The following is a 24,174-nucleotide window of genomic DNA, read 5'->3' as shown; positions in this document are numbered from 1 at the left end:
CTATTTTCCACAGATGTGCTAATAAAAGAAACGTGGATAAAGACAGTGCTGTTCTTGAAATTGTAGAGCTTAGAAAATGTACTAACTATTTTTTAGATTTGTATTCAGAATCATTGAAAAGTTTGGGAAAATAAATGTAATATTATTGTACTTAAGTTATTATGTTATTATGAAATATTATTGAGCTTCTGTAATCTTGCTTGCCCATCTTTCAATCATGTTTATATTTGTAAATGATGTATAATTTTTAATTAAACTATGACATATTGTAAGTTTTCCTTTATTATTACTTTCAACTGATGCATTATGGTTGATTTTCTTCCTACATCTCATCCATTTCATAAAACTTCCTTAGTTTTTAAGTATTTTTTATTATTTATGATCAGGTATGTAGGTAAAATTACATTATGTACATAGATTACCACTTCTAACATAATTAATAATATCTAATAGGTACTTAAACATAGCTACAAATCAAGTTTAAATCTATTTACCAGTTACAACAAAACTACATACTTAAGTGCTTAGTATGGAAAGATACTACAAAGTAAAAGTTAAAGGAAACTCCAAATTCCCCCTCCACTGATCAACTTGGAATAACAAACACTTGATCAAAGAGAGACCCTTACAATTTATCACTCTTATAATCTAGAGTTTACAAACATTTTGCTAGAACTATTTTAATAAATCTGGTAGAGAAAATCTCATCAACTAGGTAGGTATCTAAATCAGTAGAGGTATCAGATTCCTATGTATGTTTACACAAAGAGTAATGAAATGAAACTTACTTTTACCATTTACTTGTTTTAGAAATGTTACTTTTATACCATATTTGGTGAACTTGGCTCTACTTAACCGTTTTTAACAATTTCTATTAAATATTTTTACACCTGAAAGTTCTAAAAAGTTTTTATTTCAGCATACTAGGTCAAAATGCACACCATTTGGTGAGTTACTCGATGCAACAGTCACGCGGAGTGTGGGCCGCGTTCGCAGGTCTGGGTGGCTGGTATCTCAGTACCGGTGGTGGGCGTTGACATCGAGTAGGTACGGTTTTTTGCCAACGGAAGGCAATAACGATATTCAAATTTGTTTAGTTGGTTCTGCGAGTCGCTCGCGCAGTCGGCTACAGAATAGAGAGCAGTAAGCTTTGTGACGGCGCGGCGAACGCACGAGTCGGGCCGCGCGTGATAACGAAAGAGCCTAGAGCTCCCGATTGTAGCTGCAGCGAACGAGACGCAGAGATGGAAGTCGCGGGTCAATGGCGGCGGGAGTGGGCAGGCGCTGCCGAATATGGAAAGGTGAGGCCACCGACCTACCCCTGAGCTTGCTAAGTTCAAAAAGACACTTCGACGTAAGACCTAGAACTAATTTTGTACGCGTAACGTGTTTTCACTTGAAGCTTTCTACAATATTTTATGTGGGTGTTTTGTTATAGGTGTAAATATCGTTCGTTTCATTGATTGTGGTGGGGGCACCACATAAATTAAGCAGTCTATGGAGAAAAAAACTGCTTTATGCATAGCAGTAATAAAGCACTTAGTAGTCATTACCAAAAAAGTATAGTAGTCGTTTCCTTATACGGCTGTAAAGCTACGCGGCTATCTGAGCTTTATTTTAACATTTTAAAGTATTACAAAAATGGAACTTGGGGAACATTGTGGTAAAGTTCAATGTCGAGAATGAAAAGCCCGGACAAACCAGTCTGTCAGACTTATTTTTTCTTTGCTCTTTTAGGTTTCGCGAGAATTATTAGTTACTGACGTTAAGCCAAACGTTAGGTCATTCACAATGTTCCTCATCTTGCAAAAACTAAACCAAATAGTTGGGTAAACCTCGTAGTAATTTAAGTAAGTACCTACCTACATAGGTAGATTGTTGCACCTATACTTACAGTAGGTACGTTAATTAATTAATAAAGACTTATACCTGTAAAAAAATACATGTCCTAGCTTTTGCTTAACATATTATAATATCCTACTAATCATTAGTTCCTATTGGACATCTAACAATGTTGCGCATTTCGTATTCCATGCAGTAGTTTATGCGGGTGCGATTTCACCCAAATCGTTGTGGTTGCATCTTACAATTTTCCCACTGATTCAAAATGAGTAAACAAACTTTTATATATTTTCTCAGAGAGATTTTGCATTGTCGCTACAAAAAAAAGCTATCATAGAATAAAATTATAGAAGTTTATAAAAAAATTATTGCCCTATGTGATGTTTGTTTCACTCTTTGTTTTTTTAACTAAGAAAACGGCGTGTGTTTAACGCATTTCAATTGCTTACTTACATTTAAATTTTCCTCTGAAATATAAAATAAAATATAACTCTAACGCGTTGATGTCTTTTATTCGATGTCGATATATGTATTATTTTATGTAATAAGTATTTTTTTAGTTGATGTTGGCTTGGCTTTACTTACTTATTAACCCTAATATACTATGTTAATTTAAAAAATATCGATAATAATAGTTTTATCCTTGTGTAAACCAATTTTCATTACCTTGTAGATACCTATCTAAGTAGGGAAATAAATACGTACATACACTAAATAGGAAAGTACCTAGTCCTTAAAGGAAGAAACCAATACATAAAATAGAGGCAAAACATAAAATCCTTTAATTCGATATTGATCCCTAAGTGAAAGTTATTAAGATTGTATTTTCTTAAAAGATTTCTTATTGATTATGTTGTGTATAAGGATGTAAGTATGCCTAAAGTGAGGGATTGCGTGAGATGTAACAATTGGAAGTGCTATAGGAAGCTGTAGACAATAGCAATCTCGATTCATTTGTCGAACGGTGAAAGTGCGCGACGTAGGAACCTACTACCTACAGAAAACAATTGTTTCCTATTCATTATCTTTGTAAACGTACCTAAACAGAGTAGATTACCTAATCTTTTTTAGACTAACCAAGTAGGTAACATTTTTTCTGTCAGGCATTTTGTGTCTCAAAAATTCAAATGCTTGCGTTGATATTTGAGCAAGGGAGAGAGCTTGAATAGAATCAAATCAATGGTCTATACAAATCTGTTTAAGCACCAACACGTATCCCTAAGAATCCTAAGATCAAATTAATTGAGCCTAAAACAGAGATTGCAGCCGAAAATCGGTATCGTTTTACAAAGTAGAGCCACTGATTTCATCATTGTTTTGTTGACATGGCGTGACTGCTAATGGTGGCTTAATCTGATCAAGATTTGGAAGTATCATCATTATGTTTCATCTTCAAGGACCAAGCTTGGTTGTCGCTAAAATGGTTAACGATCCATGGCAGGAGGAGCCGATGTTCAGTTTCGTGCGCATGCACACGCTGCCGGAAATCCTGCGCAAAGGCCGCGACGAGGCTGCGTATGCGTTTAATTATGTTATTTTTTGTGTTACCGGTGTTTATCATCATCTGACTAGCCTATTTAATGCTAATATGCTAACAAGAGCAGAATGCCTATCACTATCACATTCATGTTTATTAATATCTAATAGAATAGAAAATCAAGATACTGAAAAAGACGCGAGCATTTACTGCCAACTAAAATTATTTTCCAAACATTCTAAATTGTAATATATTTTATGTAAACCGCTTGCCCATAAATATTTTCCTAATGCACTAGTTTACAGAATTAGGTTATGGTCATGATTAACAAAGGTCTGCAAATAGATAATGTACCTACCTACCTACACAACGTTTGTGTTTGGTAGATAGCAATCAATGGGTTCGCCTGATTAGTTATCTTAAATAGATAAATATAGATAGTACAAAATGCAAAAGTAAGTTAAAATTGTCTAACCTAATCCAAACTAATAAAATAAGTGTGAAAAGATTCTGTGTTACGTTTCATCTAATTTCATAAACGAATGTACCTACTTAGTAGGCAGATACTTAGGTAGCTTTTTGCCCACATAATTACAGCACAATGCCATGCTAAAAAAGAAGTGATTACTTGCTCAGTACATAAGGAAGAATAGGAAGTATTTAATTTTATGTCATTCACATGATTGATGTCAATGGCACCCTTTGAGGCTTTGCGCCACAAGAAATTAAGAGATCAAAATGAGTGAGTAATAAAAATGCGCACAAGCAGGTTCATTAGCCCCCCATAATTCGTAGACGTTTCGCAACCATTCATTTCATGGTGCAATGGTTAGACGTTAATTATGTTTCAGGTTTTGTTTATTCTGTTTTTCAAATAAGATTTCGGATTTCACGGTTTAACTGCCATAGAATCCCTCTATTGTTTTACAATTATTAGTTAAAGTTATTGTTCTGTAGGCTTTAACCATTTAACATAGGTAGAGAGTAGTTAGAGGGTAGAAAGTTACAAACTTTAAGCATTCTGAGAGAAATATAGATATTGTCTTTTTCATTTTTAATGTAGGTGAACCTAGACTTAGCTCGATAGGTGATATTTTGTATTATATGAGGATGGATAGATTTTAAGACAAAAATAATTATGTACCAACCTAGCAAATCAGAACAGAATATGTACAATCTTTATGATTCAGATTTTTGAACTTAATGCAAACAAGACGCTAGTAAAGACATCCACTTGTAAAGTACCTACTTACTTAATTTGTAATTTGTCCCATACATACGTACTTATTTTTTGTCCATTGTTAACCACTGCCTATACAGCGTGCTACGCATTAATTACAATTAATACATAGACCTACTATTGGGATTATATTGGTCATTCATTGTACTTACTCCGGTAAAGAATTGCAAATTAATGATAAATACAATAAATGATAAATTGTATCTGTATGAATATGGATAATATGTATAACGTGGTATAACTATCAGAGAACAATATGTGATAGTAATATCTAGTGACGTCAATACCATACCTAAATATAAATAAATTCAAATTATAACAAGTTGCCGTTGGGTTTCTCTCGTGGGTGACTAAAAGTTACGCATACATTAAGCTAATTTATATTACCACACTGATTCACGCCTTCCGATTCCGACGAATCAATGTAATTCTCTTAATTTTCTAATAAGCATAACTCATATCGGATTTACAAAGTCCAATATTCCCTCCCAGAGCTAGATGATAAACGCAACGGAGAGCAGCATTCTAGGCTCTAGGCAGGCTCTGTACGTATTAATAAGTAATTAAGTAAGTAAGGCATCTAAGGAAATCAATACTGAATCAACAATGTAGCTCATTTGTATGAATTCTTCCTACTTTGTTGACTCATGTTGATATTTCCCTAGACGTCTTGAGATGTGTGCGTCTTGAATCTCGATTTAAGACCGGAGAGGCGCGAGTCGACGACCGCGCTAAGCATCGCGTCACGATGCCGTCCACATTCGCATCATCAAACCGTCTGACCACTTCCAATGGAAATACCTAATAAGCACTAATATGTAACATAATAACCGTTATTCGAACTGGACGAATGAATCGATGATCTTAGTACGCTAAAATATACGGAGTATTTCACTCGATTGTTCACTTCCAAAGATCCAAAGAGTAAAAGTAGTTTCATGACATCATTAACTGCAATTCTAAGAAACTCTTTGTCATCTTTGGAAGATCGCAGGCTTTTAAGTTTCAAAAGCAAGTCAGTGGGTTGCGGCAGCGACCTTACATTTAGTCGTGGTCGGCATTCGATCATACGAATGACGTCACTTTATCCACTGAAAATAAATCACCTTGATCAACAACTATTGTCAATTTTATCTTATAAGTAAATATCTCAATTAGAGTAAATAAAAATCGTGATGTAAAAAGGTAATTTAAAATTGACGGAGCATGAAAATAGTAGGTATTGAAAGCCTTCATTTTTTATTCATAATTTCTTTTTATAAGAAATTAGAATTATTTTGCGTAACTTGGTTAAGTTTTATTGCAGGCTGTTATTATTTTAACAAATAATTTAACCAAAAAAACTAAAACTTGAGCAACAGCTCCTTGAATTTCAATAATGGAAAACTACAAGACTTATGGAAATATACCTTATTGTCTAGGACAAATTATTTGTAGGCGAATAGTAAATATTGAATATGACACCCACCGAGTTCAACAAAAGTGAGTAGTTCATTTGGAAAGATCGCAATCGAGACAACCGCAATTTCGTTCGCCCCCGCACCGATCACGTCACTATTAACAATAAATACTTGCTCGCTCGCTCGAAGGTCGCCAGACTTGTACCTGGGGCCCTGAGCATAATGAAGCTTTTGTAAATAAACACCAAGTAGGAGCATTATTTTAATTATAACATAAATAAACACTGGACCCGGGGCTTGGATCCTCTCCAGAGAGAAATTGGGTTTACACACGGACCGGATCACCAGACTTGAATCTTTTTATAGTCTTCTTATTTAAAAGTTTTAACTAAAACACTATTTTGCCTTTATCTTAGTGATATCGACCTTTGATAGAAAATGAAAGCATTTATTAGCTAACACGACCGAAGGAGATCGCTTTTTTAATCGATAAGACCGCTTAAATTGAACCAACAAAAAAATAATAATTAGAAAATGACGTTTAAATAAAGTTGCTTAACAACAGTTCAACAGGTAATTTTATAATCTTTACACCAGTAACTTTTAGATTGCTGGAATTCAGTGAAAATTAGTCAATTCCTGAAATCCTGCAGCGCTACTAACCGGATCTCTATGAGCAAGGAGAGCGCAAGTGCTCCGCTGCCTTCTACGGCACGTTGCTCCGTCGAATACTTACCCAAGCACTTGCTAGACAGTTATAATAACAGTTGAAGCCATCAAAGCTCAGCCTCATGAATAATTCATGTACTATTTACTTGAAAGTAGTGTTGCTAAAGTCATGTTAAGGTTCATTCATAATTTAAACGCTTTTCAACTATTTACTTTTTAAATAAATACCGAGGGTGATTGTCAAACAAAAGTACCTATTTTCTATGTAACACAGTTACCCAGATAAGAACGACTTATTATTCTAGTCATGTTTAATAAAATTGTAGAACATGAATGCTACTGGATGACTAAGTAGCTAAGCTGTAAGCTACGCACTCCATAATTACCAGGCTATGGCATGTCATGCCTACTCTTACATGGTATACCCATGAGCTGCACCATGCATTAACTCACTACACGCATCGTAGATAATAAGGGACATTATTTCACTGGTCGAGGGGAAAATTATACAACATAGGAAAACACACCACGTACGTACGTAACTAGGTACGTAGTATATTTTCCTCTATGTAGCAGGAGGTAGTCTATTTCATAATTCAAAAGTGGTAGGTTTATGCAGCATTTTCTTTAGACGGCAACGTTATTGAGATTATAGTCATTATGTAACCAGTCATTTCTTTCAAAAAGCAAAAGTTGCTTCTTTATACCGCAAAATTTTCAGTAGGGTATTATCAGGTACTTATATACCTACGTATGAGCTCCTTAATTCATGAAGGAATACAATTCCCATTCGGTTATGGATTTGTCAAATTGTATAGGAATTCGTGTGCGATAGGTGTGTTATTTTTGTCTCTGTTGTAGACATAGACTTGCTTTTTACGGTAATAAATAAACAACATTGCACGTCTGACGTTTGCAGGTGACGGAGGGTGGCGTGACGCGGCGAGTGGCGCGGGCGATGGAGGTGCTGAATGCCAGCGGGCCGGGCGCGCGCGTGCGCGTCATGCGCGCCGCCTACCACTCCACCTCGGGGCCCGGCGTCCCTGCCTCCTCGTATATGCTCCACTCTTCAAGGAGGGTCAGTATAGAACAACATTCAGAGATTGGGAAGACCACACCTCTGCCTACTCTGCTTACTTCTTACACAAATCATATTTTTTTGTTTCAGGTCATATCTTCTGGATTCAACATTTTAGAGTCGCCAAGCTTCCCCACAAAACCGTTAGAAATATCTTCGACACCATTAGAATCATCACCAGAGTCGAATATTGAAACTGAAAATTACAAAGTGACAGAGCCGGACGATATGGATATATCGGAACCTTCTAAGTGGAGGGGTACAACTGGAAGAAGTTCTATACGAATGCCGAGCGAAGAATCATCATCCACAGACAACGCCAGCATCATAGACTTGGATTCAAGGTTTAGCCGTTCAGGGTTGTACAGAAAATACTCTTATGATTCAGAAAATAGCGATGTACACTCTTTTAAAAGGGACAGCGCTAGAACATCTCCTCTTCTAGATGCCCCAGTCACGTTGAGCACCCTAAAATACAAATCCCTCTTAAACAGCAGTAGCGATTGGAATAACAGGCGAAAAAGTTACAGTTTCGAAGACACATCTCCCTTGAACGAAATTATCTTACAAAGCAACGATACACTAGCAATGGAATCATCGACAGACAGCGGTATTTGTAAATCATCTGAAATCGTTAATGATTACACTGAAGACACACATAAAAAAGATTTTATGAGAAGGGAAAAACAGTACAATATTCGAGATTCAATTGAGAATTTACATATCAAAAACAAACATTCATCTTATAAAAGTTCCAAAATGAAAACATACAAAGAACATGATATCGTCATTGAGGACCCACAGGAAAATAACATAGCATTACAATCAACGGGGAAACTCACAATAACTGTTCCTATGACCATAGAAGGAGATGAAGACGATGACGATAATAAAAAATCGAATGAAGACGGTGATCGCAAGGTTAAAAAAGTGGAGTTTTGTAAAACTGAATTGCACTTTGCAGCAGAATCGGGAAGAGTCAATATAATAGCAACTGATGAAAAACCACCACCCACTAACGATTTTCGTAAAAGAAGGAGTGCTTTTGTACCGATTAGGGATAAATTTGAAAAACCGATAACTTTATTTGGCGAAAAGAGTGACTTTCCTGTGACGCAAACTATTGATGAATTTAGGTTAAGAGACTTCGGTGAACCTGCAGAATTTGATGAGAATACGGCAGCTACAAAAAGTATTCTCAAGAATAAAATTCCAAAGCCCAAACCATATCTTTTAGGAGAGAACATGGCATTTGGGAATAATCAAGACACTATTCAGTCTCTTGACAGCCCGGTATCTGTTGGAGTATCGCTAATTAACAAAGAATTGGAAGCGAACAGGATTTATAGTAACAAACAATCCATAAACAATTATGTAACTGAGACAACAAGGGAAAAGAGCTTTACAAATTCACTTAGGACAATAAATAAAGGTACGTAAATATTTTCTTGATACAGATAAGGTTCTTAAGTTTTGCTAAGTATACCTTACCACAATAATTTTAAAGAGCAGTTACAACGTCTAATTACGATAATAACGAATGTCTTACAAATATTTACAATGTATATATTATATTTTATTATTGTCTTTTTCAGGTTCTCCAAAAGAATTGAGCTCAAAAGTTGAAAGATCTAACACAATCAACGAAAAACATTCGTCACATACAGATTCAAAATCAAATACCGCAGCTATCAAAGGCAAATTGCAAGTCTTGCAGATGTCTCCAGTACCTACACCTAAGACGAGACAACTACGTGAAAGTGAACTCACGTATTTTGGTATAAAACAAAATGACTGTAGCACAAACAAAAAGATTAATCGTACTGAAAGCAAATCAGCTTTGCCATGGACTGATTTATCAGAAAATACTTTCAATACTTTCGAATCTGTAAGACTAATAAAAAAATATTCCAACAGCGCTCAAAACAGTGACGCTGAATCTACCGATTCCCATGATTATCAAAATATACCGCTGAAAACTAATTTTGCTCCTGTGCCCATTCCAAGGTCGCGCGCAAAATATATAAAACCTGAAGAGCAAGGTGTAATTCTAAAGCCTATAATTGAACAGGTCTATGATTCCAACAAGGCTGTGCAAGAAACGCGACGCTCGAGAAATAGAAAGCAAGACGATTTACAGACGTCGACCAGTCGCAGTCTTTCTGCACCAGCAAAGAATCATAACAATTATGTCGGTGATACGATAAAAAGATACGAAACACGAGTAAACAATATCAGAAAAGAAAACACAAAACAAAGGTATATATTTTTTGACTACTACAAAAACTAAAATCTAACAATATTTTCATTTTACTAACAACACAATACTCGTACAAGTAAATAGCGTATTGTTAATCATTGCTATTTTATTCTAGGAATGAAGTTCATTCGGGAACAAAAGTCAGCAACGACAAAAATCGTAATGATACGGCAGAAGACATTCCCCTATATGCGAATGTGGAAATAAGAGAAAATGAAATGAATGATTACAATACACAACAAGCAAAACCAGTGCCGCTTGGAATCAAAAGTTCCAAGCAAGTAGACGAAAAAAAGAAATCAGAATCAGAATTAAGTTCTATAGACAAGAAACAAATAACAAACAAGGTAAATCATCGTGTTAAACGAACAGAAAAGTTGTCTACACCTGAAAAATCTAACACTATAGACAAAGGCGCAAGTCGAACTAGAAACAGTTTAGATAAAAGTATCAGTAATTCAGGCAGCGCAAAGGATCAATATAAATCTCGTCAAAAATTAAATAACAAAGTCGATATTTCATCACATAATAATGAAAACCGCCAAGAAATTCATAAACCTAGATCTGCTAAAAAAGAGGATGTACTTAAAAAATCCAACGGTCACACAATTAAAGATAAAAATGTAAAGGCAATCGAAATACCACGCTCTAACAAAGATGTCGAAGCAAACTCTTTGAATCATCGTATCACCTCCAAGCAGTCTAAGATGGAAAAAGACGGCGCCGATAGAGTGAACAACAATACAAATGGACGAAGATCGTCTAGAAGAAGTGAATATGTTATTAAATATGACGACAAGAATGGCACTGTTTCTTCCGTATGCAAAGTTAGATCAGGTCACAGCACCCAAAGAAAAAAACATCAATCGAAAGAAAGAAATAAGGAACACATAAAAGATTACAACACTAAAAATACAGAAAAATCTGCTCTGCGTAAGTAAGTCGCATGCATGCTCGTAATATCAACATAATAACCAAATGTGTGTATGTAGATGACATATTAAAAATGGACATTTTCAGTACAGTTTCCCGCACATCGGATACTAAACGGAAGAAATGAAGAGAAGAAATGGAATACAAAAGTTCACGTACAAAGATCTTGCCAACTTTTGTAGATAGGTAAAAGCGATTGTCTAGTCTTACTGGATCGGGATTGAAAGTGTAGTCCTATAGCACTAATGAATGTGAGTTGATTGCTATTTGTGAATGCGTGCATGTTTTATCAGAACAAAATAACCATGATCTCACCATGTCAATATTTAAATCATTAATTTAATATGAGCCTAACAAAATGTATAACAATACTTTGTGGTAAGATTAAGGTATCAATACTAAGAACCAATAAAATATTTACAAACTACTTCAAGTATTTTATTACTTAAACATAATAAATTACATATTTAAACAGTTGTTAAGGGATCCTTATCAAGCTTGCTTACAAACACTTGAACTTGATTGTCAAGTCTTTTCTCAAGATATGATGAATATACCCGTAGAAATCCTCTCTCTGAATCGGAATGGTTTGTTAAAATAACTGAAATTCCCTTTTGAGCAGCATCCAGGACGTCATGATGGAGCATTTCACCTTTAACAAATTATGCACGTTCAACATCTAACATGAAGTTTAACAAGTATGTCCTAATTTTTTTTCTAGTGTTCAATTATTACAGGAAGATCAAATGGGTTTGGAATTGACGAAATATAAATGCTAAAAAGTGTATTGCAACCTTCGATCAACAATGCCAACTAGATATCGGGTCAGCACAAAAAAATACGTCTCAGGGAAATAAGAGCGCACTTGAGAAGCAATTTACTGTAATTAATCTTTAAAATTCCCATCTACACTCCGGTAACTGTGAGTTGGCGTTAATTAATTAAATAAGAATTCACTTCTCAAGTGTGTTCTTATTTATCTAGTAGTGTAGTCTTATTTACTAGTGTATCTAGTTGATATTTTTGATCGAAGATTGCAACTGTATTATTTTGATAACGCGGATTACATAACTAGATATTACCTGTTAAATAAAGATCAGCACTGACGCCTTTGAGCACCGAGCTGCCAGACCCAGCGCATAGTCCAATCTTCGATATGGTATGGTATGGTTCCATGGTTTTGCCTTTAGCAACAGCTACGCGTACATGTTGGAGACCAGTGAGTTGTTTCACACTGGATACTGCTTGTTGTAAGGAAATCCCACTGCTAAGCTTCAAAAGTCTGTAATAAACAAGTTTTCAAATAAATAAATTATTTCCATTCTTCTTAGGGAGCACGGGTGACTTTTTTTGTCGTGGTACAGTATTATCGAAGAGAGAAATACTGTCACGGTAACAAAAATCATCCGTGCGCGCGCGCCTTTATAATTTTCACATTAACATGACTTGTCACGACCGGTGCGAAAAGGCACTTAAATAGTAGAACATATACAATACCTTCCAGCTCCTGTATTAGGGTCAGCCCCTGGTGTAATAGGAACCGACTCTTGGAAGTCGAATGCAGATGCCAACCAATCGTTCACGCCGCCCCTAACGCAATCCCAGCTAGTATGAGGTGAGTAAAGGGAAATTCGTTTTTCTAACAAAAGTGATACCACTCGCTCCTTCCAGGACCTGAAAAGTGTATTCCAAGTATAAATATAACTCCAGTTTTATGTAGAGGTATTGTGTATTGTGTATCGTCGGGATAGTAAGGACGCCGTGCCGTGATGTTATATTTTTTCAGCTGAATGTATAATGATGAATCTGTATTGGTTTCGATCTCTTCACTATTCAAAGTATGTAGTAGATACAATAGTTTGGCTCATTATCAGAAACTCTCCTTATTCAACAGAAATTAGTGCCATTTAGAAACTCTTTAATCAACAGAAATTAGTTCCATAATACAGGGTGTCCCGTAAATAAAAAGAGAAACGGTAAGGAAAGGGGAAGAAGCTAGACATCCTGTTTGATTTCGTACGTGCGAAAAAATGCGAGTAAGTATACAATTAATTAAATATTTTAGCAATACAAAAAAGATTACCTTTGGACGACCGATTTCATAGGCGCAAATATGGGCGGGTGATAAGATACAATCATTTCACATCCATTTGCATCAGCCTCTATGGCTACATCCTCTGTCAAATCATTTGTGAGCATGATTTTTGTTATATTCCTGAAATAATTAAAGTTCACATTAATCTACTGCATATCTACAATTACTTTAAAAATTTAAAGTATTTTGTATGAAAATTCAATAAATCATACTTTGCTGTGTATGGCTCAACAAGTAAACCAGTATTATCCCATCCTTCTGCTAGCTGCTTGGGGGCAAATTCTTCCAGTGCAGTCACCACTTTATTCAAAGGAACACCAGCACTTATTTCAGCCGACATTTTTGATACTTTGACTGAACAATAATACCTTACAGCTGGTTTACACAAGTTTGCAAACCTCCCAAGTTTAAATAGCATTAGTTACACTGAAAAAAATTACATAATAATATAAAGTATTCCAGGAAATATTAAATTATGTAATAACAACTCATCCATCACTATTAAATTATTAAAAAAACATAATATTATTATACTATAGCAAAAAAAAAAACAAATCAATCATTCATTAAAATAAGTTTATTATTGATAAATAAAATAAAATGTAAACATGAACTCCTATACAGCCATAGCCACCACTTTTGCTTTTAATGTTAACAATATATTAATGAACTAGCTAGCTATTTCTTATAGCTACTCAGTGAATTTCCATAATTTAATTTCTCCATTATCGCTGCAGGACAAGAGCTCTTGATTTCCTGTAGGATTCCATTTTACACAATTGACATCTTGAGAATGGGCATCTAATTTAGTGCATATCAATTCAAATGTGGGTGCATTGGGGTCGGAGTCTTCTGCTTCTTTAAAGATCCTTATAATGTCATCGCCACATGCTGTTGCCAGCAAGCCAGTCTTGTGGCACCATGCTATGTCATATATGCATCTCGTGTGGAATCCTGACAAAGTACAAACACACTTCCAGACAGAGTCTCTGTCAACCACCATGACACCTTCTTGATTGTCTGGTTTATATTCCTTCCATATCTTCACAGTTCTGTCGTCACTACAAGTGGCTAATCTTTCCCCAGTCTTGTCAAATGCCAAACTCCAAACTGTTGATTCATGTGATATAAGAGTTGCGATGCAGGTCCAATCATTATCTGCAGGATCTTCTTTGTACATCTTCACTGTATTGTCATAAGAAGCCGAGGCCAAGATATCTAATGTAGGATGCCATACCACCTATAAACATAATGAATGTATCACAATCTTATTATCATTTGGTATGATAGAATTATAAATATGAAATTAATTACAAACTTTCTTAACATCCTGGTTGTGCGCATTCAGGACAGATTCACATTCATATTCATCTTCCCCAGCGACCTCCCACACCCACACCGATTTGTCCCGACCACATGTCGCCAGCAGCTGACCCGAGGGTGACCATGCTACGCTTTTCACTTCATTTTCATGGCCTTCTAATGTGGCATTGCACTCAAATTGACCTTTAAAAATATTGACAAAAATAAATGGATATTTACCAAACTGCCAACTTTTACAAATACTTTTGCTAATCATTAGCATACACACCACTTTTTTTATCCCAAATTGCAGTAGTTGCATCAAAACTGGCAGATGCAAGAAAATTTCCACAAGGTGACCAAGCCACTTCTCTGATAGTACGCTGGTGACCATCGACGAGGACTGTCTTTGTGGTGTATTCTTGACATTCATTACTCCATAATTTAATAATTTTATCTTCACCGCAAGAAGCAAATATTTTACCTAAAGGGTGCCATGACACATTCCATACAATACCTTTGTGGCCATTTAAGCTTTGCATGAGCTCTAGCTTAGCCATAATTTACTTGTAGTCGTTCAAAATATAAAATAAAGTCAATTCTTTCAATTTATTTACCAAACTGTATTAGTAATCACTACAAAAAAATTACCTCAGAAATACCAAATTTTTATAAGTGTATGAATGCAGAGTATTCTTTTAAATGCGATTAAGAAAGATCGAGTTTTTATAGAAGTAACAATGGATTAAAACCATTAACCAAACTTGAAAAATAACCTAACCTCAAAAATATTCAAGTGTCTTCCGTCTCCGACTAATATATAGTTATCTGTGGTCTTCCGTCATCCCCTGTTTTTTTTTTTTTTGGTTCCATTCGTTCACAGATATAGTTCCAAAATACTGAACTGTCCTGTGCATGACATTGACAGTGGGGCGCCACCGTCAATACCGAATCGCTAGTTCCGATTTTTACCATGTTGGAAACCATATAGTTGAACGATGGTAGCGCCCCCCTGTCATTGAGTTTGGCGGGACAGTTCAGCGTGGGTCATCTATATAGGTATATCTATATCTGTGCATTCGTTCCTTCTGGAACAGGCTAAGGTCCAAGACCATGCTGCCTAGTCATCAGTAATCTTCTTGATTTTTTTCATTTCCAGGGTAGCTTCATTTATGCTTCGTATGCTTCTTCCTCCTTCTTCAGGTAGAGTCCCCCAATCATATGGGAATATCCCACAGTCAAATAGTGAAACTTATTATGATCCATGTTGTATGTCTTCAGTAGTTTGATTTCGTAATATCCAGGTTAATTCGTTAATCTTCATTTGTTTCAAGTATTTCTTCATGTCCAATTTCCAGTTTTCCAAAAAGGATCATGGATTTCATTTCCAAGTCCATTAATTTAGTCAAATAGTGAAACTTATTATGATCCATGTTGTATGTCTTCAGTAGTTTGATTTCGTAATATCCGGGTTAATTCGTTAATGTTCATTTGTTTCAAATATTTCTTCATGTCCAATTATTTCCATAGTTTTCCAAAAAGGATCATGGATTTCATTTCCAAGTCCATTATTTTAGCAAGCAGTTGTCAGTCAAAGTTAGGCATGGAACATTTCATGAATAGCAGGTGAAAAATCATATGAAATGAATTTCATTAATCACACCTGCTATTTTACTTCACATAGACTGCTATAATTTCACAGTCAATGAAATCACGAATCACATGAATTTCATTCATTCATTCGAGCGAAGTCCGTGAGCGCAGCTCTGCGAAGCGACCGAGCGAGTAAGAAGGAATGATTTGATCATGTGCGTGTTAGAAAAGGACAAGAGATGTGATGACGGACGAAACTGGGCATTTTAAATATGAACTTTAAACTCAAAGGTGTAAGGTTTAGATTTCCTTGGCATGATTCGTATGATTTCATTAGATAGCAGGCAAATGAAATGAATGATTTTTCACTAGTCGCGCGGTTATTGATTGTTGCATACATACTGTGCTGTGAAACTGTTTGTTTTTTGTTGTTACATTTCATATTTTAGCTAATTAGCAATCGTTCATCATAATTCATACTTAATTAAAAGTAGCACATTATATGAAAGAGCTACATTAAAACACTGCGAATAAAAATCATTGCCTGTGAAATTTCGCATGTGAAATCATATGAAAAAGAATCATCATTTCATATAATGAAAATGAATGAAAAATAGCAATCATTTCCATGCCTAGTCAAAGTAGACGTTAAAAACGTCAGTCAGTTCAAAATCCGTTCAGTCAATTCAAAACACATCAAAGCAAGTCAAGTCAAAACACGTGTTTATCTGGCAGGAAGAAAGCTATTTACAATATTTACAAAGAAAAAGCGCGGGAAACGTCGGTTTGTTCGGTCGTCCTTTTTTTGCTCTTTTTGAAATTTCATTAATTTTATAGTATATTGTATAGGATCAGTTGTAAAATAGTGTGTATATTAATTATCTGTATATATTTAATATAATCAGTGTAAAAATTCCTGTACATTGGTAAGTTTTTCACTTTTATAAAGTTTCATGGATGAGTCCGACGATCCTGGCGGGACCGGCGTCCCCCAGGTATCTAATTTTGTAACCATCTCACAAGGTTCTGAAACCGAAGGATCTCAAAGAGACACTGATTGTTCAGATGCTGGTCAATCTAGCTCTACTCGGAAACGTTCTATAAACCGCAAATATTGTAAACATTGCAACAAAAAGAGGAAACATAGGTCAAATTCATCGAATGAAATTAACAGTTGTTTATGTGAAACGGAAAGTAACCAGCCTAATATCTTTATTAATCCGCCTGATAAATTTGTAGTTCCAAACTCTCCCATGTCGGAACCCATTCCAATGAACTCCACTGAAAGCCCAAATCCTCGTATACCGACTTTTGTAGGCAGATCTCGCTACGAAGCTTCTGATGCAGCCCCTTACTTAATTCATGTGCTTAAAGATCAAGACCCATCAAATGAGCGTCTATCTAACATTCACCCGATTTCATTTGGCCAATTTTTGAAAAAGAACAAGTTCAGAAATATAGTTAATGGCAGTCTGAAAAAAATTGGTAGAAACCGTATTGTAATTTCTTTTTCAAATTTTGAGGATGCAAACAGTTTTGTCTCAAGTGCATTGTTAAAACAATATAATTACAAAGCATTTATACCAGCAGCTAATGTGACCCGTATGGGAGTGGTTAGAGGAGTGCCAACTGATTGGACTGATGATGAGGTTAAAACTAGTATATCAGTTCCCATAGGTTGTGGTGATATTTTAAAGGTCAGACGGTTTAAAAGGAAAGTAACAAGTAATGGTAAAACTGAATTTGTCCCTACTGAGACTGTTGTCCTGACCTTTGATGGCCAGGTCTTACCTAAGCGTGTGTTTCTTTGCTATAACTCATTACCAGTAAATTTGTATATATTTCCAACAATTCAATGTTTCAATTGTTGTAGATACGGTCATGTCAAAAGCCAGTGCCGATCTACTCCCAGATGCTTTAGATGTGGTCAGGGACACTCGGGAGATAGATGTACTGTAGAAGAAAGTATTTGCTGCCTTTGCTCCGGTCCTCACTGTGCTACAGATAGGAAATGTCCAGAATTTGATAGGCAAAAGGGAATTAAGGAAACTATGGCTAAAAATTGTCTGTCATATGGTGAAGCCTTGAAGTTACATCCACCCATTACTAAGTCATATGCAAGTGTCCTAATATCTTCTCCTCCGCCATCTCCATCAATTAGATATAACTCTGACTTACCTAACAATAGCAACAGGTCATATAATAAAACAGTTTACTTAAAACCGAAAGCCCCACCTAAACATGGAAAGGGCTATGATCGTGTAGCCCATAGTGAGTTAGTAAAGGATTATAATGCTCCTCAGCCTGAAAATGGATGTGCCCTAAATAACAATGACCCTAATTCCCTTTTTAACATACCTATTAAAGATTTAATCATTGCGTTAATAACATCATTATCTAAGTCAAATTTAGTTTCTTTACCGTCCAACGTTGCCATACCTAACAATAGTATACAGGAAAGTAATTCTCAAAATGGATCAAAGCTCCCTAGTGTTGCAGTGGAACTGCCGCAGCATTAGTAGTAAGAAAAGTGAACTTTTTTATTTAATTAACAAGTTTAAACCATTTGCTGTGTCTCTTCAAGAGACATGGCTACAACCTCATGTACATTTTAGAGTACCTGGCTTCTCTTGTATAAGAGAAGACAGAAGTGATGGCTACGGCGGTGTAGCTATCCTTGTAAATAGATCTGTTTCCTTCACCCACATACCCATCCCCCAGCATAATAGTGATTTCTCAATTATAGCAGTTAGTATATGTAATATTTCATTTGTGTCCCTTTATATTCCTCATCCTTCCTCAGTAATATTTGATGAAGTGGAGAATTTATTAGTTAATATTCCAAAACCAGTTTTAATTATGGGAGACCTCAATGCCCAGCACCAGTCCTGGGGCAGCACTAGATCAAACTTCTATGGCTCTAGAACTTTAGATATAATGGATCATTTAAATTTATGTTTATTAAATACCGGTGAGCCGACGCGACGGACTTTACCTAACGAAGGTATTAGTATACCAGATTTATCTATTTGCACACCCAATTTAGCTTCTTCTTTAACCTGGACAACACTAAGCTCGTCATTCGGAAGTGATCACTTTCCTGTTGTAATTACATTTCCTAATGAAGTAGGTAAAACATCAGAAAGGCGTCCGCCTCGTATGAAGTATAGGTTAGCTGCTAAAGCGCGCTCTACACTCGCTCGCGATTCTTGCTGTGAATTCACGCCGCGATTCGCGCCGTGCACTTCGCGTTCGCGTGTGTCTCTCCACACTCGCGAAGCCTCGCAGTCTCGTTCGCGGCCTCAATGGATGACGACGTGATTGTCGCTGCTGCGGTGACGCTCTGTGCTATATCGTATTACAATTACCTATGTATTAAAAATAAGACACAAATAAAACATGTTTAATGGGTTTATATATTTCACTTGAGCTTGCCCCACTATGAGTGGAATCCTTAACTTTCTTTCTATAGGTTCTATAACTGGACATAAGTGAGTCCTTTTTTTTCCGCGTCCAGGCATAGTGGGTCTTATTTTTATTTTTATGGTCCTTGTGTTTGGACTGCCAAAGTATTGGTTCGGATTGAAAACACTCGATAAATTTCAACTCAAGTTCATTATTCCATGCCTAGTACTCATTTTAAAAAAAAAGAACGTTAGTAAGTACGCAATAATGCACAACCACTTGCGACGGCGTCTTCTCAGCTATTGCGAAAAACTGCGAGTGTAGTTGCGTTCGCGATCGCGCGCCGTGAACCAAGCGCGAACCTTTGTCGCGGGACAAAAAAACCGACAACGAACGGGGAACGGCGCGAAGCGTGAACGTGAACGCGCGAAAGTCCGCGAAACCATCTACACACGCGTTTCGCGGCTTTCGCGGCCTTTCGCGCCGCGAGTGTAGAGCGCGCTTAAGATGTTTTTATAGTATAGATACGTTATACCCGCTCAAGAATGGCAATGCAAAAGAGATACAATTGGACCTCTTGCATTCAGTCGTACATGATCGGTTGCCGCGAACAGCCACGAATGCACTTCCCGATTGCCTTCCTGATTGATTGATAATATGCCTTCGTGTGTTTTTAGTTGATGTACAAATTACACTGCCACTATTATGAACCAGAAAAATGTGTCATTTCATTCGTAAATACAGTTTAATTAGTAAAAAGTTAAATTTAATTTTTATTCAATTTGACAAGGGTTGACGGTTGAATTTGACATTTGAGCTAAAATCTAGAGACCACTGCCAGGGGAAGTTGGGGCGAATATCTATCACTTAAGAACTCTGCATTTAACTCACGGAATTGTTTTTCTCTAGAAAAGAATATTATTATAATTATGTATTCCTGTATTCATCCGAAATCGATAAAATCAATGCTATGGCTATTATTACTGTATGATTATAATGATTTATGATCAAACGAAAAAGACTTACTCGAGGAACAAAATTATAGCAGAAACGAATAATAATAATTATTTATTATTATTATTTATCCTTGGACATTTTTACAATACGCTTCTAGTCCCAAACAAATTTGATGTACCTGTATAAATTTACAGTCTGCTAAATCAAAACTGTGGTTAATATGAAAAATATGGGCGGACTATGTTTTCCTATCGAGGATTATATTTCAAAGCCTACAGTCAGAAATGCTACTTCCCGATCCCAAAAAGATTGCAATTTGTATAAATAATCGAATTTTAATGTCTTTTTAGGGTTCCGTAGCCAAATTGCAAAAACGGGACCCTTATAGGTTCGTCATGTCTGTCTGTCTGTCTGTAGCTAGCTAGAGAATATTCCACTTTTAATCTCAGGGTAAAACCTCATAAATTTTGCACATAAAAATAATCCGGATTTGAAAACTCATTATAAAAGACAAAAAAGGCATAAGACTCAAGTTGAGTCGGCCGTTTGGTGTAGTGGTTCGAAACGGACTACTATTCCGGAGGTAGCGGGTTCGATTCCCGCACAGTACAAACATTTGTGTGCATGAACATATTTGTTTGTATTGGACTGGGTGTTTTCTATGTATAATAAGTATGTATTTACAAAAAAAAAAGTATTTAAGTATGTTTATATCCGTTGTCTAGTACCCATAGTACAAGCTTTGCTTAGTTTGGGACTAGAAGCGCAGTGTAAAATGTCCAAGGATATTTATTTATTATTTATTATTATTATTATTATTTAAGGGAAAATAATAAGTTACGTTTTGTCTTGCTTTTGTTTAAATATTAGTTTGATAGTTCATTCGAAAATACAATTTAGGTTCTCTATATCTGTGAGGTTCACTCTACCCCATTCTCCTTTTCTGTGCAAAATGTCAAAATGAATAGCTGTCATAAAATAGGACTACTTGCGCCATTTTAAAATACAATAATGTAGGCGCATAACGTGTCTATTTATATGATATGTCATTGGTTAGCTGATGCAAATTGGTATGCATTCCAACAGGAAGTTCAACGCCAGATCCCCTCGTTACCTAATGTCTTTAGTAGTAATCATTCAGAGTGCGCGGATGCAATCTCTCAATTGCTAATTAAAACAGCTGATGAAATGTTTGCCACTAAAAACCATAATTCAAATAAAATCCCTTCTCCTCCCTGGTGGGACCAAGATTGTTTGACAGCTGTCAAAAATCGGAAAGAGGCAGAGAGGTACTATAGGTCTGAATCTACTGTTGAGAACTTTGAATATTTGATGGAAGTAATGAGTGCCACCCGGAAATTGCTCAAGAAAAAAAAGTGGGAAGGCTGGCAGTCCTTCTGCTCATCAATATCTCCGGATGTTTCCCCATCAGTAATTTGGTCCAATGTCCGTAGATACAGATCTATATTTAAAGAACCTCAACCTTATAACATGGATGATACTGTAATAGACCAATTTTTAGATAAACTAGCCCCTCCTTCTGTACCATTATGTGCCGCATTTACAAACCCATCCATGAACAATTCCCTCGATAGTAATTCTGGGTCTTTGAATGAGCCCTTTACTCTCTGTGAATTAAAAGGAATTTTGTCCTATGTTAAAGATTCATCACCAGGAGAGGATGGAATTCCTTACTCCTTTTTCTTGCACCTTAGTGATTCTAGTCTTTCCTATTATTTAACATTGATCAATTCTATAATGCTTAACGGTAATGTCCCAAATGCATGGAAATCACAAGAAATAATTCCGATTTTAAAGCCTGGTAAATTAAGCTCTGACGCTAATTCATATAGACCGATTGCACTTTCATTAGTAATTTTTAAATTGGCTGAGCACCTTGTTAAGAATCGCTTAGAATGGTTTGTAGAGAGCACAGGGTTATTATGTAACAATCAATATGGTTTCAGAAAGGGTAGAGGAACTATGGACAGTATTGGGATATTTACTACCGATATTCGCCTAGCATTTTCTTCTAATGAGTCACTTATAGCGGCCTTCCTAGATATCAAATCTGCATATGACAACGTCCTAATTAATTTACTTATAAATAAACTTCATCGACTTAGAATTCCATCTATATTAGTTAATTTTGTTATTAATATACTCTCAGAGCGATATATCAGTGTATTTCATGATGACCGCTTCTACAAAAGGTTTGTTTGGAAGGGATTGCCACAAGGATCCGTCTTAAGCCCCTTGTTGTTCAACTTGTATACATATGATTTAGATTTAGCACTCAATAATCAAGTAAATATACTACAGTACGCTGATGACTTGCTTCTGTATATCTCGGGTGCCTCTGTCCAGAACATAACTAATTCTTTGACAAATAGTTTGCTTGTTCTCAAAAACTGGTTAGATGAAAATGGCCTAAGTATTTCGGTTCCCAAAAGTTCTGTAATTTTATTTACTAGAATGAGAGTGCCTCCATCTGTATCCGTTCTCTATGATGGTAGCGCCATCCCAGTTAAAAATGATGCTAAATTTTTGGGTGTCACGCTAGATGCGAAACTAACTGCCGTCCCTCACTGTTACAATATAGCTGCTAAATGTGAAAAGTTACTTAATATTCTAAGATGCGTTTCTGGAGTCTGGTGGGGTGCCCATCCAGCCTCATTAAGACTGTTGTACAATGCAATCATAAGAAGCGTATTGGACTATGGTAGTTTTTTCCTAGAACCATGTAATTTAGTTGGCTTAAATAAATTGGATGCAATCCAATCTAAAGCACTTCGGATTGTGGCTGGTGCTATGAAATCGAGTCCGATCAATGCCCTTCAAGCCGAATGTGTTGAGCCACCCTTGAGATTGCGCCGCCAATATTTATGCGACAAATACCTATTTCGCGTTCTTCAACAATTAAATCATCCAATTTACAGTAAGCTTAACAGATTGTCTGATTTAGTTGATACTTCCCCTTATTGGTCTCGCAAATCCCCACCTTGCTTAGTTATAAGTTACCGCAAATTTGTATCTATTCAAGCTCCAGTACACAGATCCTGCTTCCTTCCGCTTTTTACTGTCAATTTTGAGTGCCTGATCCTTACTCCGACAGTTCATCTTAATTTAGATGTAAACAAAGATGACCGTAATGCTGATGTTAAATTTCGACAGATATTAAGTGAAAACTGGCATGGTTGGCATCATCTTTACTGTGATGCATCTAAACACTCGCCAACGGGTCACGTTGGAGTTGGCGTATTCCATCAACAATATCGAATTTTTCAACAAGTTAAACTTCCTCCTGAGTCGTCTGTTTTTACAGGGGAATGTTATGGAATATTTAAATCCTTAGAGTACGTTCTTCTCATGAGATTAGACAAGACTGTTATTTTTTCCGATTCCAAAAGTGCTTTGCAGGCATTATTAAAATTTCCGTTTAAGAGTAATACCAGTTATCCCGTTATCATGGAATGCAGACAATTATTATATAAATGCCATTTAAACAGTTATTCAATACATTTTGCTTGGATACCTAGTCATAGTAACATTACAGGGAACGATAAAGCCGATAAGCTAGCCAATGAAGCGATTGAATGTGGAGATATTTATCCATATACAAATTATTGCCATGATTTAACAGCAGCCCTTCCTAAAGCTTATCTCAGATCTGCCTGGGAGGAGAATTGGGAAGTGACTACTCAATCTAAGGGGAAGCATTATAAACTTATTCAACCATCTATTCCTTATAAGCCATGGTTTGCTAAAATGAACCTTTCAAAAAGAGTTACTACCACTTTGACGAGAATGAGACTTGGTCACTTGTGCACTCCAGCACATTTGGCCAAAATTCATGTTATAGACAGTGATATGTGTTCCTGTGGATCTGATGTGGGAGATATGAACCACATATTTTTTAATTG

General features: G+C 36.1%; 4 protein-coding genes across 9 annotated transcripts in view; 2 read left to right on the top strand and 2 right to left on the bottom strand.

The window, feature by feature from the left end:
* The first annotated feature begins 896 nt into the window (after positions 1-896).
* Positions 897-11,326, top strand: LOC135071763 (extracellular matrix-binding protein ebh-like). Of its 4 annotated transcripts, none has more exons than XM_063965556.1 (6): positions 897-1,301; positions 7,548-7,706; positions 7,797-9,138; positions 9,302-9,965; positions 10,082-10,903; positions 10,992-11,326. In XM_063965556.1, exons 1-6 carry the CDS (start codon positions 1,245-1,247, stop codon positions 11,011-11,013), a joined length of 3,066 nt encoding a protein of 1,021 aa, XP_063821626.1. In that variant the 5' UTR covers positions 897-1,244; the 3' UTR covers positions 11,014-11,326. The 4 variants fall into 4 exon arrangements, with proteins under 4 accessions (XP_063821626.1, XP_063821625.1, XP_063821624.1 ...); XM_063965555.1 differs by having other exon boundaries at positions 898-1,301; positions 10,082-10,899; XM_063965554.1 differs by having other exon boundaries at positions 898-1,301; positions 10,987-11,326.
* The window catches only part of LOC135071766 (NIF3-like protein 1), a 27,592-nt gene continuing 14,739 nt past the window's right edge, over positions 11,322-24,174 (bottom strand). Inside the window, exons 1-6 of one of the 3 annotated variants that reach the window (XM_063965561.1) lie at positions 15,078-15,137; positions 13,207-13,420; positions 12,983-13,114; positions 12,397-12,573; positions 11,982-12,181; positions 11,322-11,551 (exon numbers count right to left, since the gene is read on the bottom strand). In XM_063965561.1, coding sequence (XP_063821631.1) covers positions 11,367-11,551; positions 11,982-12,181; positions 12,397-12,573; positions 12,983-13,114; positions 13,207-13,412 — 900 coding nt within the window. In that variant the 5' untranslated portion in view covers positions 13,413-13,420; positions 15,078-15,137 and the 3' untranslated portion in view covers positions 11,322-11,366. Of the gene's footprint in view, positions 11,552-11,981; positions 12,182-12,396; positions 12,574-12,982; positions 13,115-13,206; positions 13,421-14,947; positions 15,138-24,174 lie in introns of those variants that run through there. The other 2 variants (XM_063965560.1, XM_063965562.1) reach the window with 2 other exon arrangements.
* LOC135071765 (probable cytosolic iron-sulfur protein assembly protein Ciao1) lies at positions 13,554-14,953 on the bottom strand. The gene is made up of 3 exons (XM_063965559.1): positions 14,586-14,953; positions 14,313-14,500; positions 13,554-14,234 (listed from the first exon to the last, which is right to left on the bottom strand). Exons 1-3 carry the CDS (start codon positions 14,854-14,856, stop codon positions 13,686-13,688), a joined length of 1,008 nt encoding a protein of 335 aa, XP_063821629.1. The 5' UTR covers positions 14,857-14,953; the 3' UTR covers positions 13,554-13,685.
* Positions 16,661-24,174, top strand: part of LOC135071764 (uncharacterized) — a 14,471-nt gene continuing 6,957 nt past the window's right edge. Inside the window, exon 1 of the mRNA XM_063965558.1 lies at positions 16,661-16,815. The gene's annotated coding sequence lies outside the window, so the exon portion shown is untranslated. The remainder of the gene's footprint in view (positions 16,816-24,174) is intronic.

The sequence above is a fragment of the Ostrinia nubilalis genome, chromosome 5, assembly GCF_963855985.1.
Source record: "Ostrinia nubilalis chromosome 5, ilOstNubi1.1, whole genome shotgun sequence".
Lineage (NCBI taxonomy): Eukaryota > Metazoa > Arthropoda > Insecta > Lepidoptera > Crambidae > Ostrinia > Ostrinia nubilalis.
This window is presented reverse-complemented; position numbering and strand designations above follow the sequence as displayed.

What these genes read in the sequence shown, in the direction of transcription:
- LOC135071763 (XM_063965552.1), top strand. Translation starts at nt 1,245, where the DNA reads ATGGAAGTCGCGGGTCAATGGCGGCGGGAGTGGGCAGGCGCTGCCGAA. An exon ending in AAAGAAAACACAAAACAAAG is followed by an intron (nt 9,966 to 10,081) that starts GTATATATTTTT and finishes ATTTTATTCTAG; the next exon opens with GAATGAAGTTCATTCGGGAA. An exon ending in TACAGAAAAATCTGCTCTGC is followed by an intron (nt 10,900 to 10,986) that starts GTAAGTAAGTCG and finishes GGACATTTTCAG; the next exon opens with TACAGTTTCCCGCACATCGG.
- LOC135071765 (XM_063965559.1), bottom strand. Translation starts at nt 14,856, where the DNA reads ATGGCTAAGCTAGAGCTCATGCAAAGCTTAAATGGCCACAAAGGTATT. An exon ending in AATTTGGGATAAAAAAAGTG is followed by an intron (nt 14,501 to 14,585) that starts GTGTGTATGCTA and finishes ATATTTTTAAAG; the next exon opens with GTCAATTTGAGTGCAATGCC. An exon ending in ACAACCAGGATGTTAAGAAA is followed by an intron (nt 14,235 to 14,312) that starts GTTTGTAATTAA and finishes TTATGTTTATAG; the next exon opens with GTGGTATGGCATCCTACATT.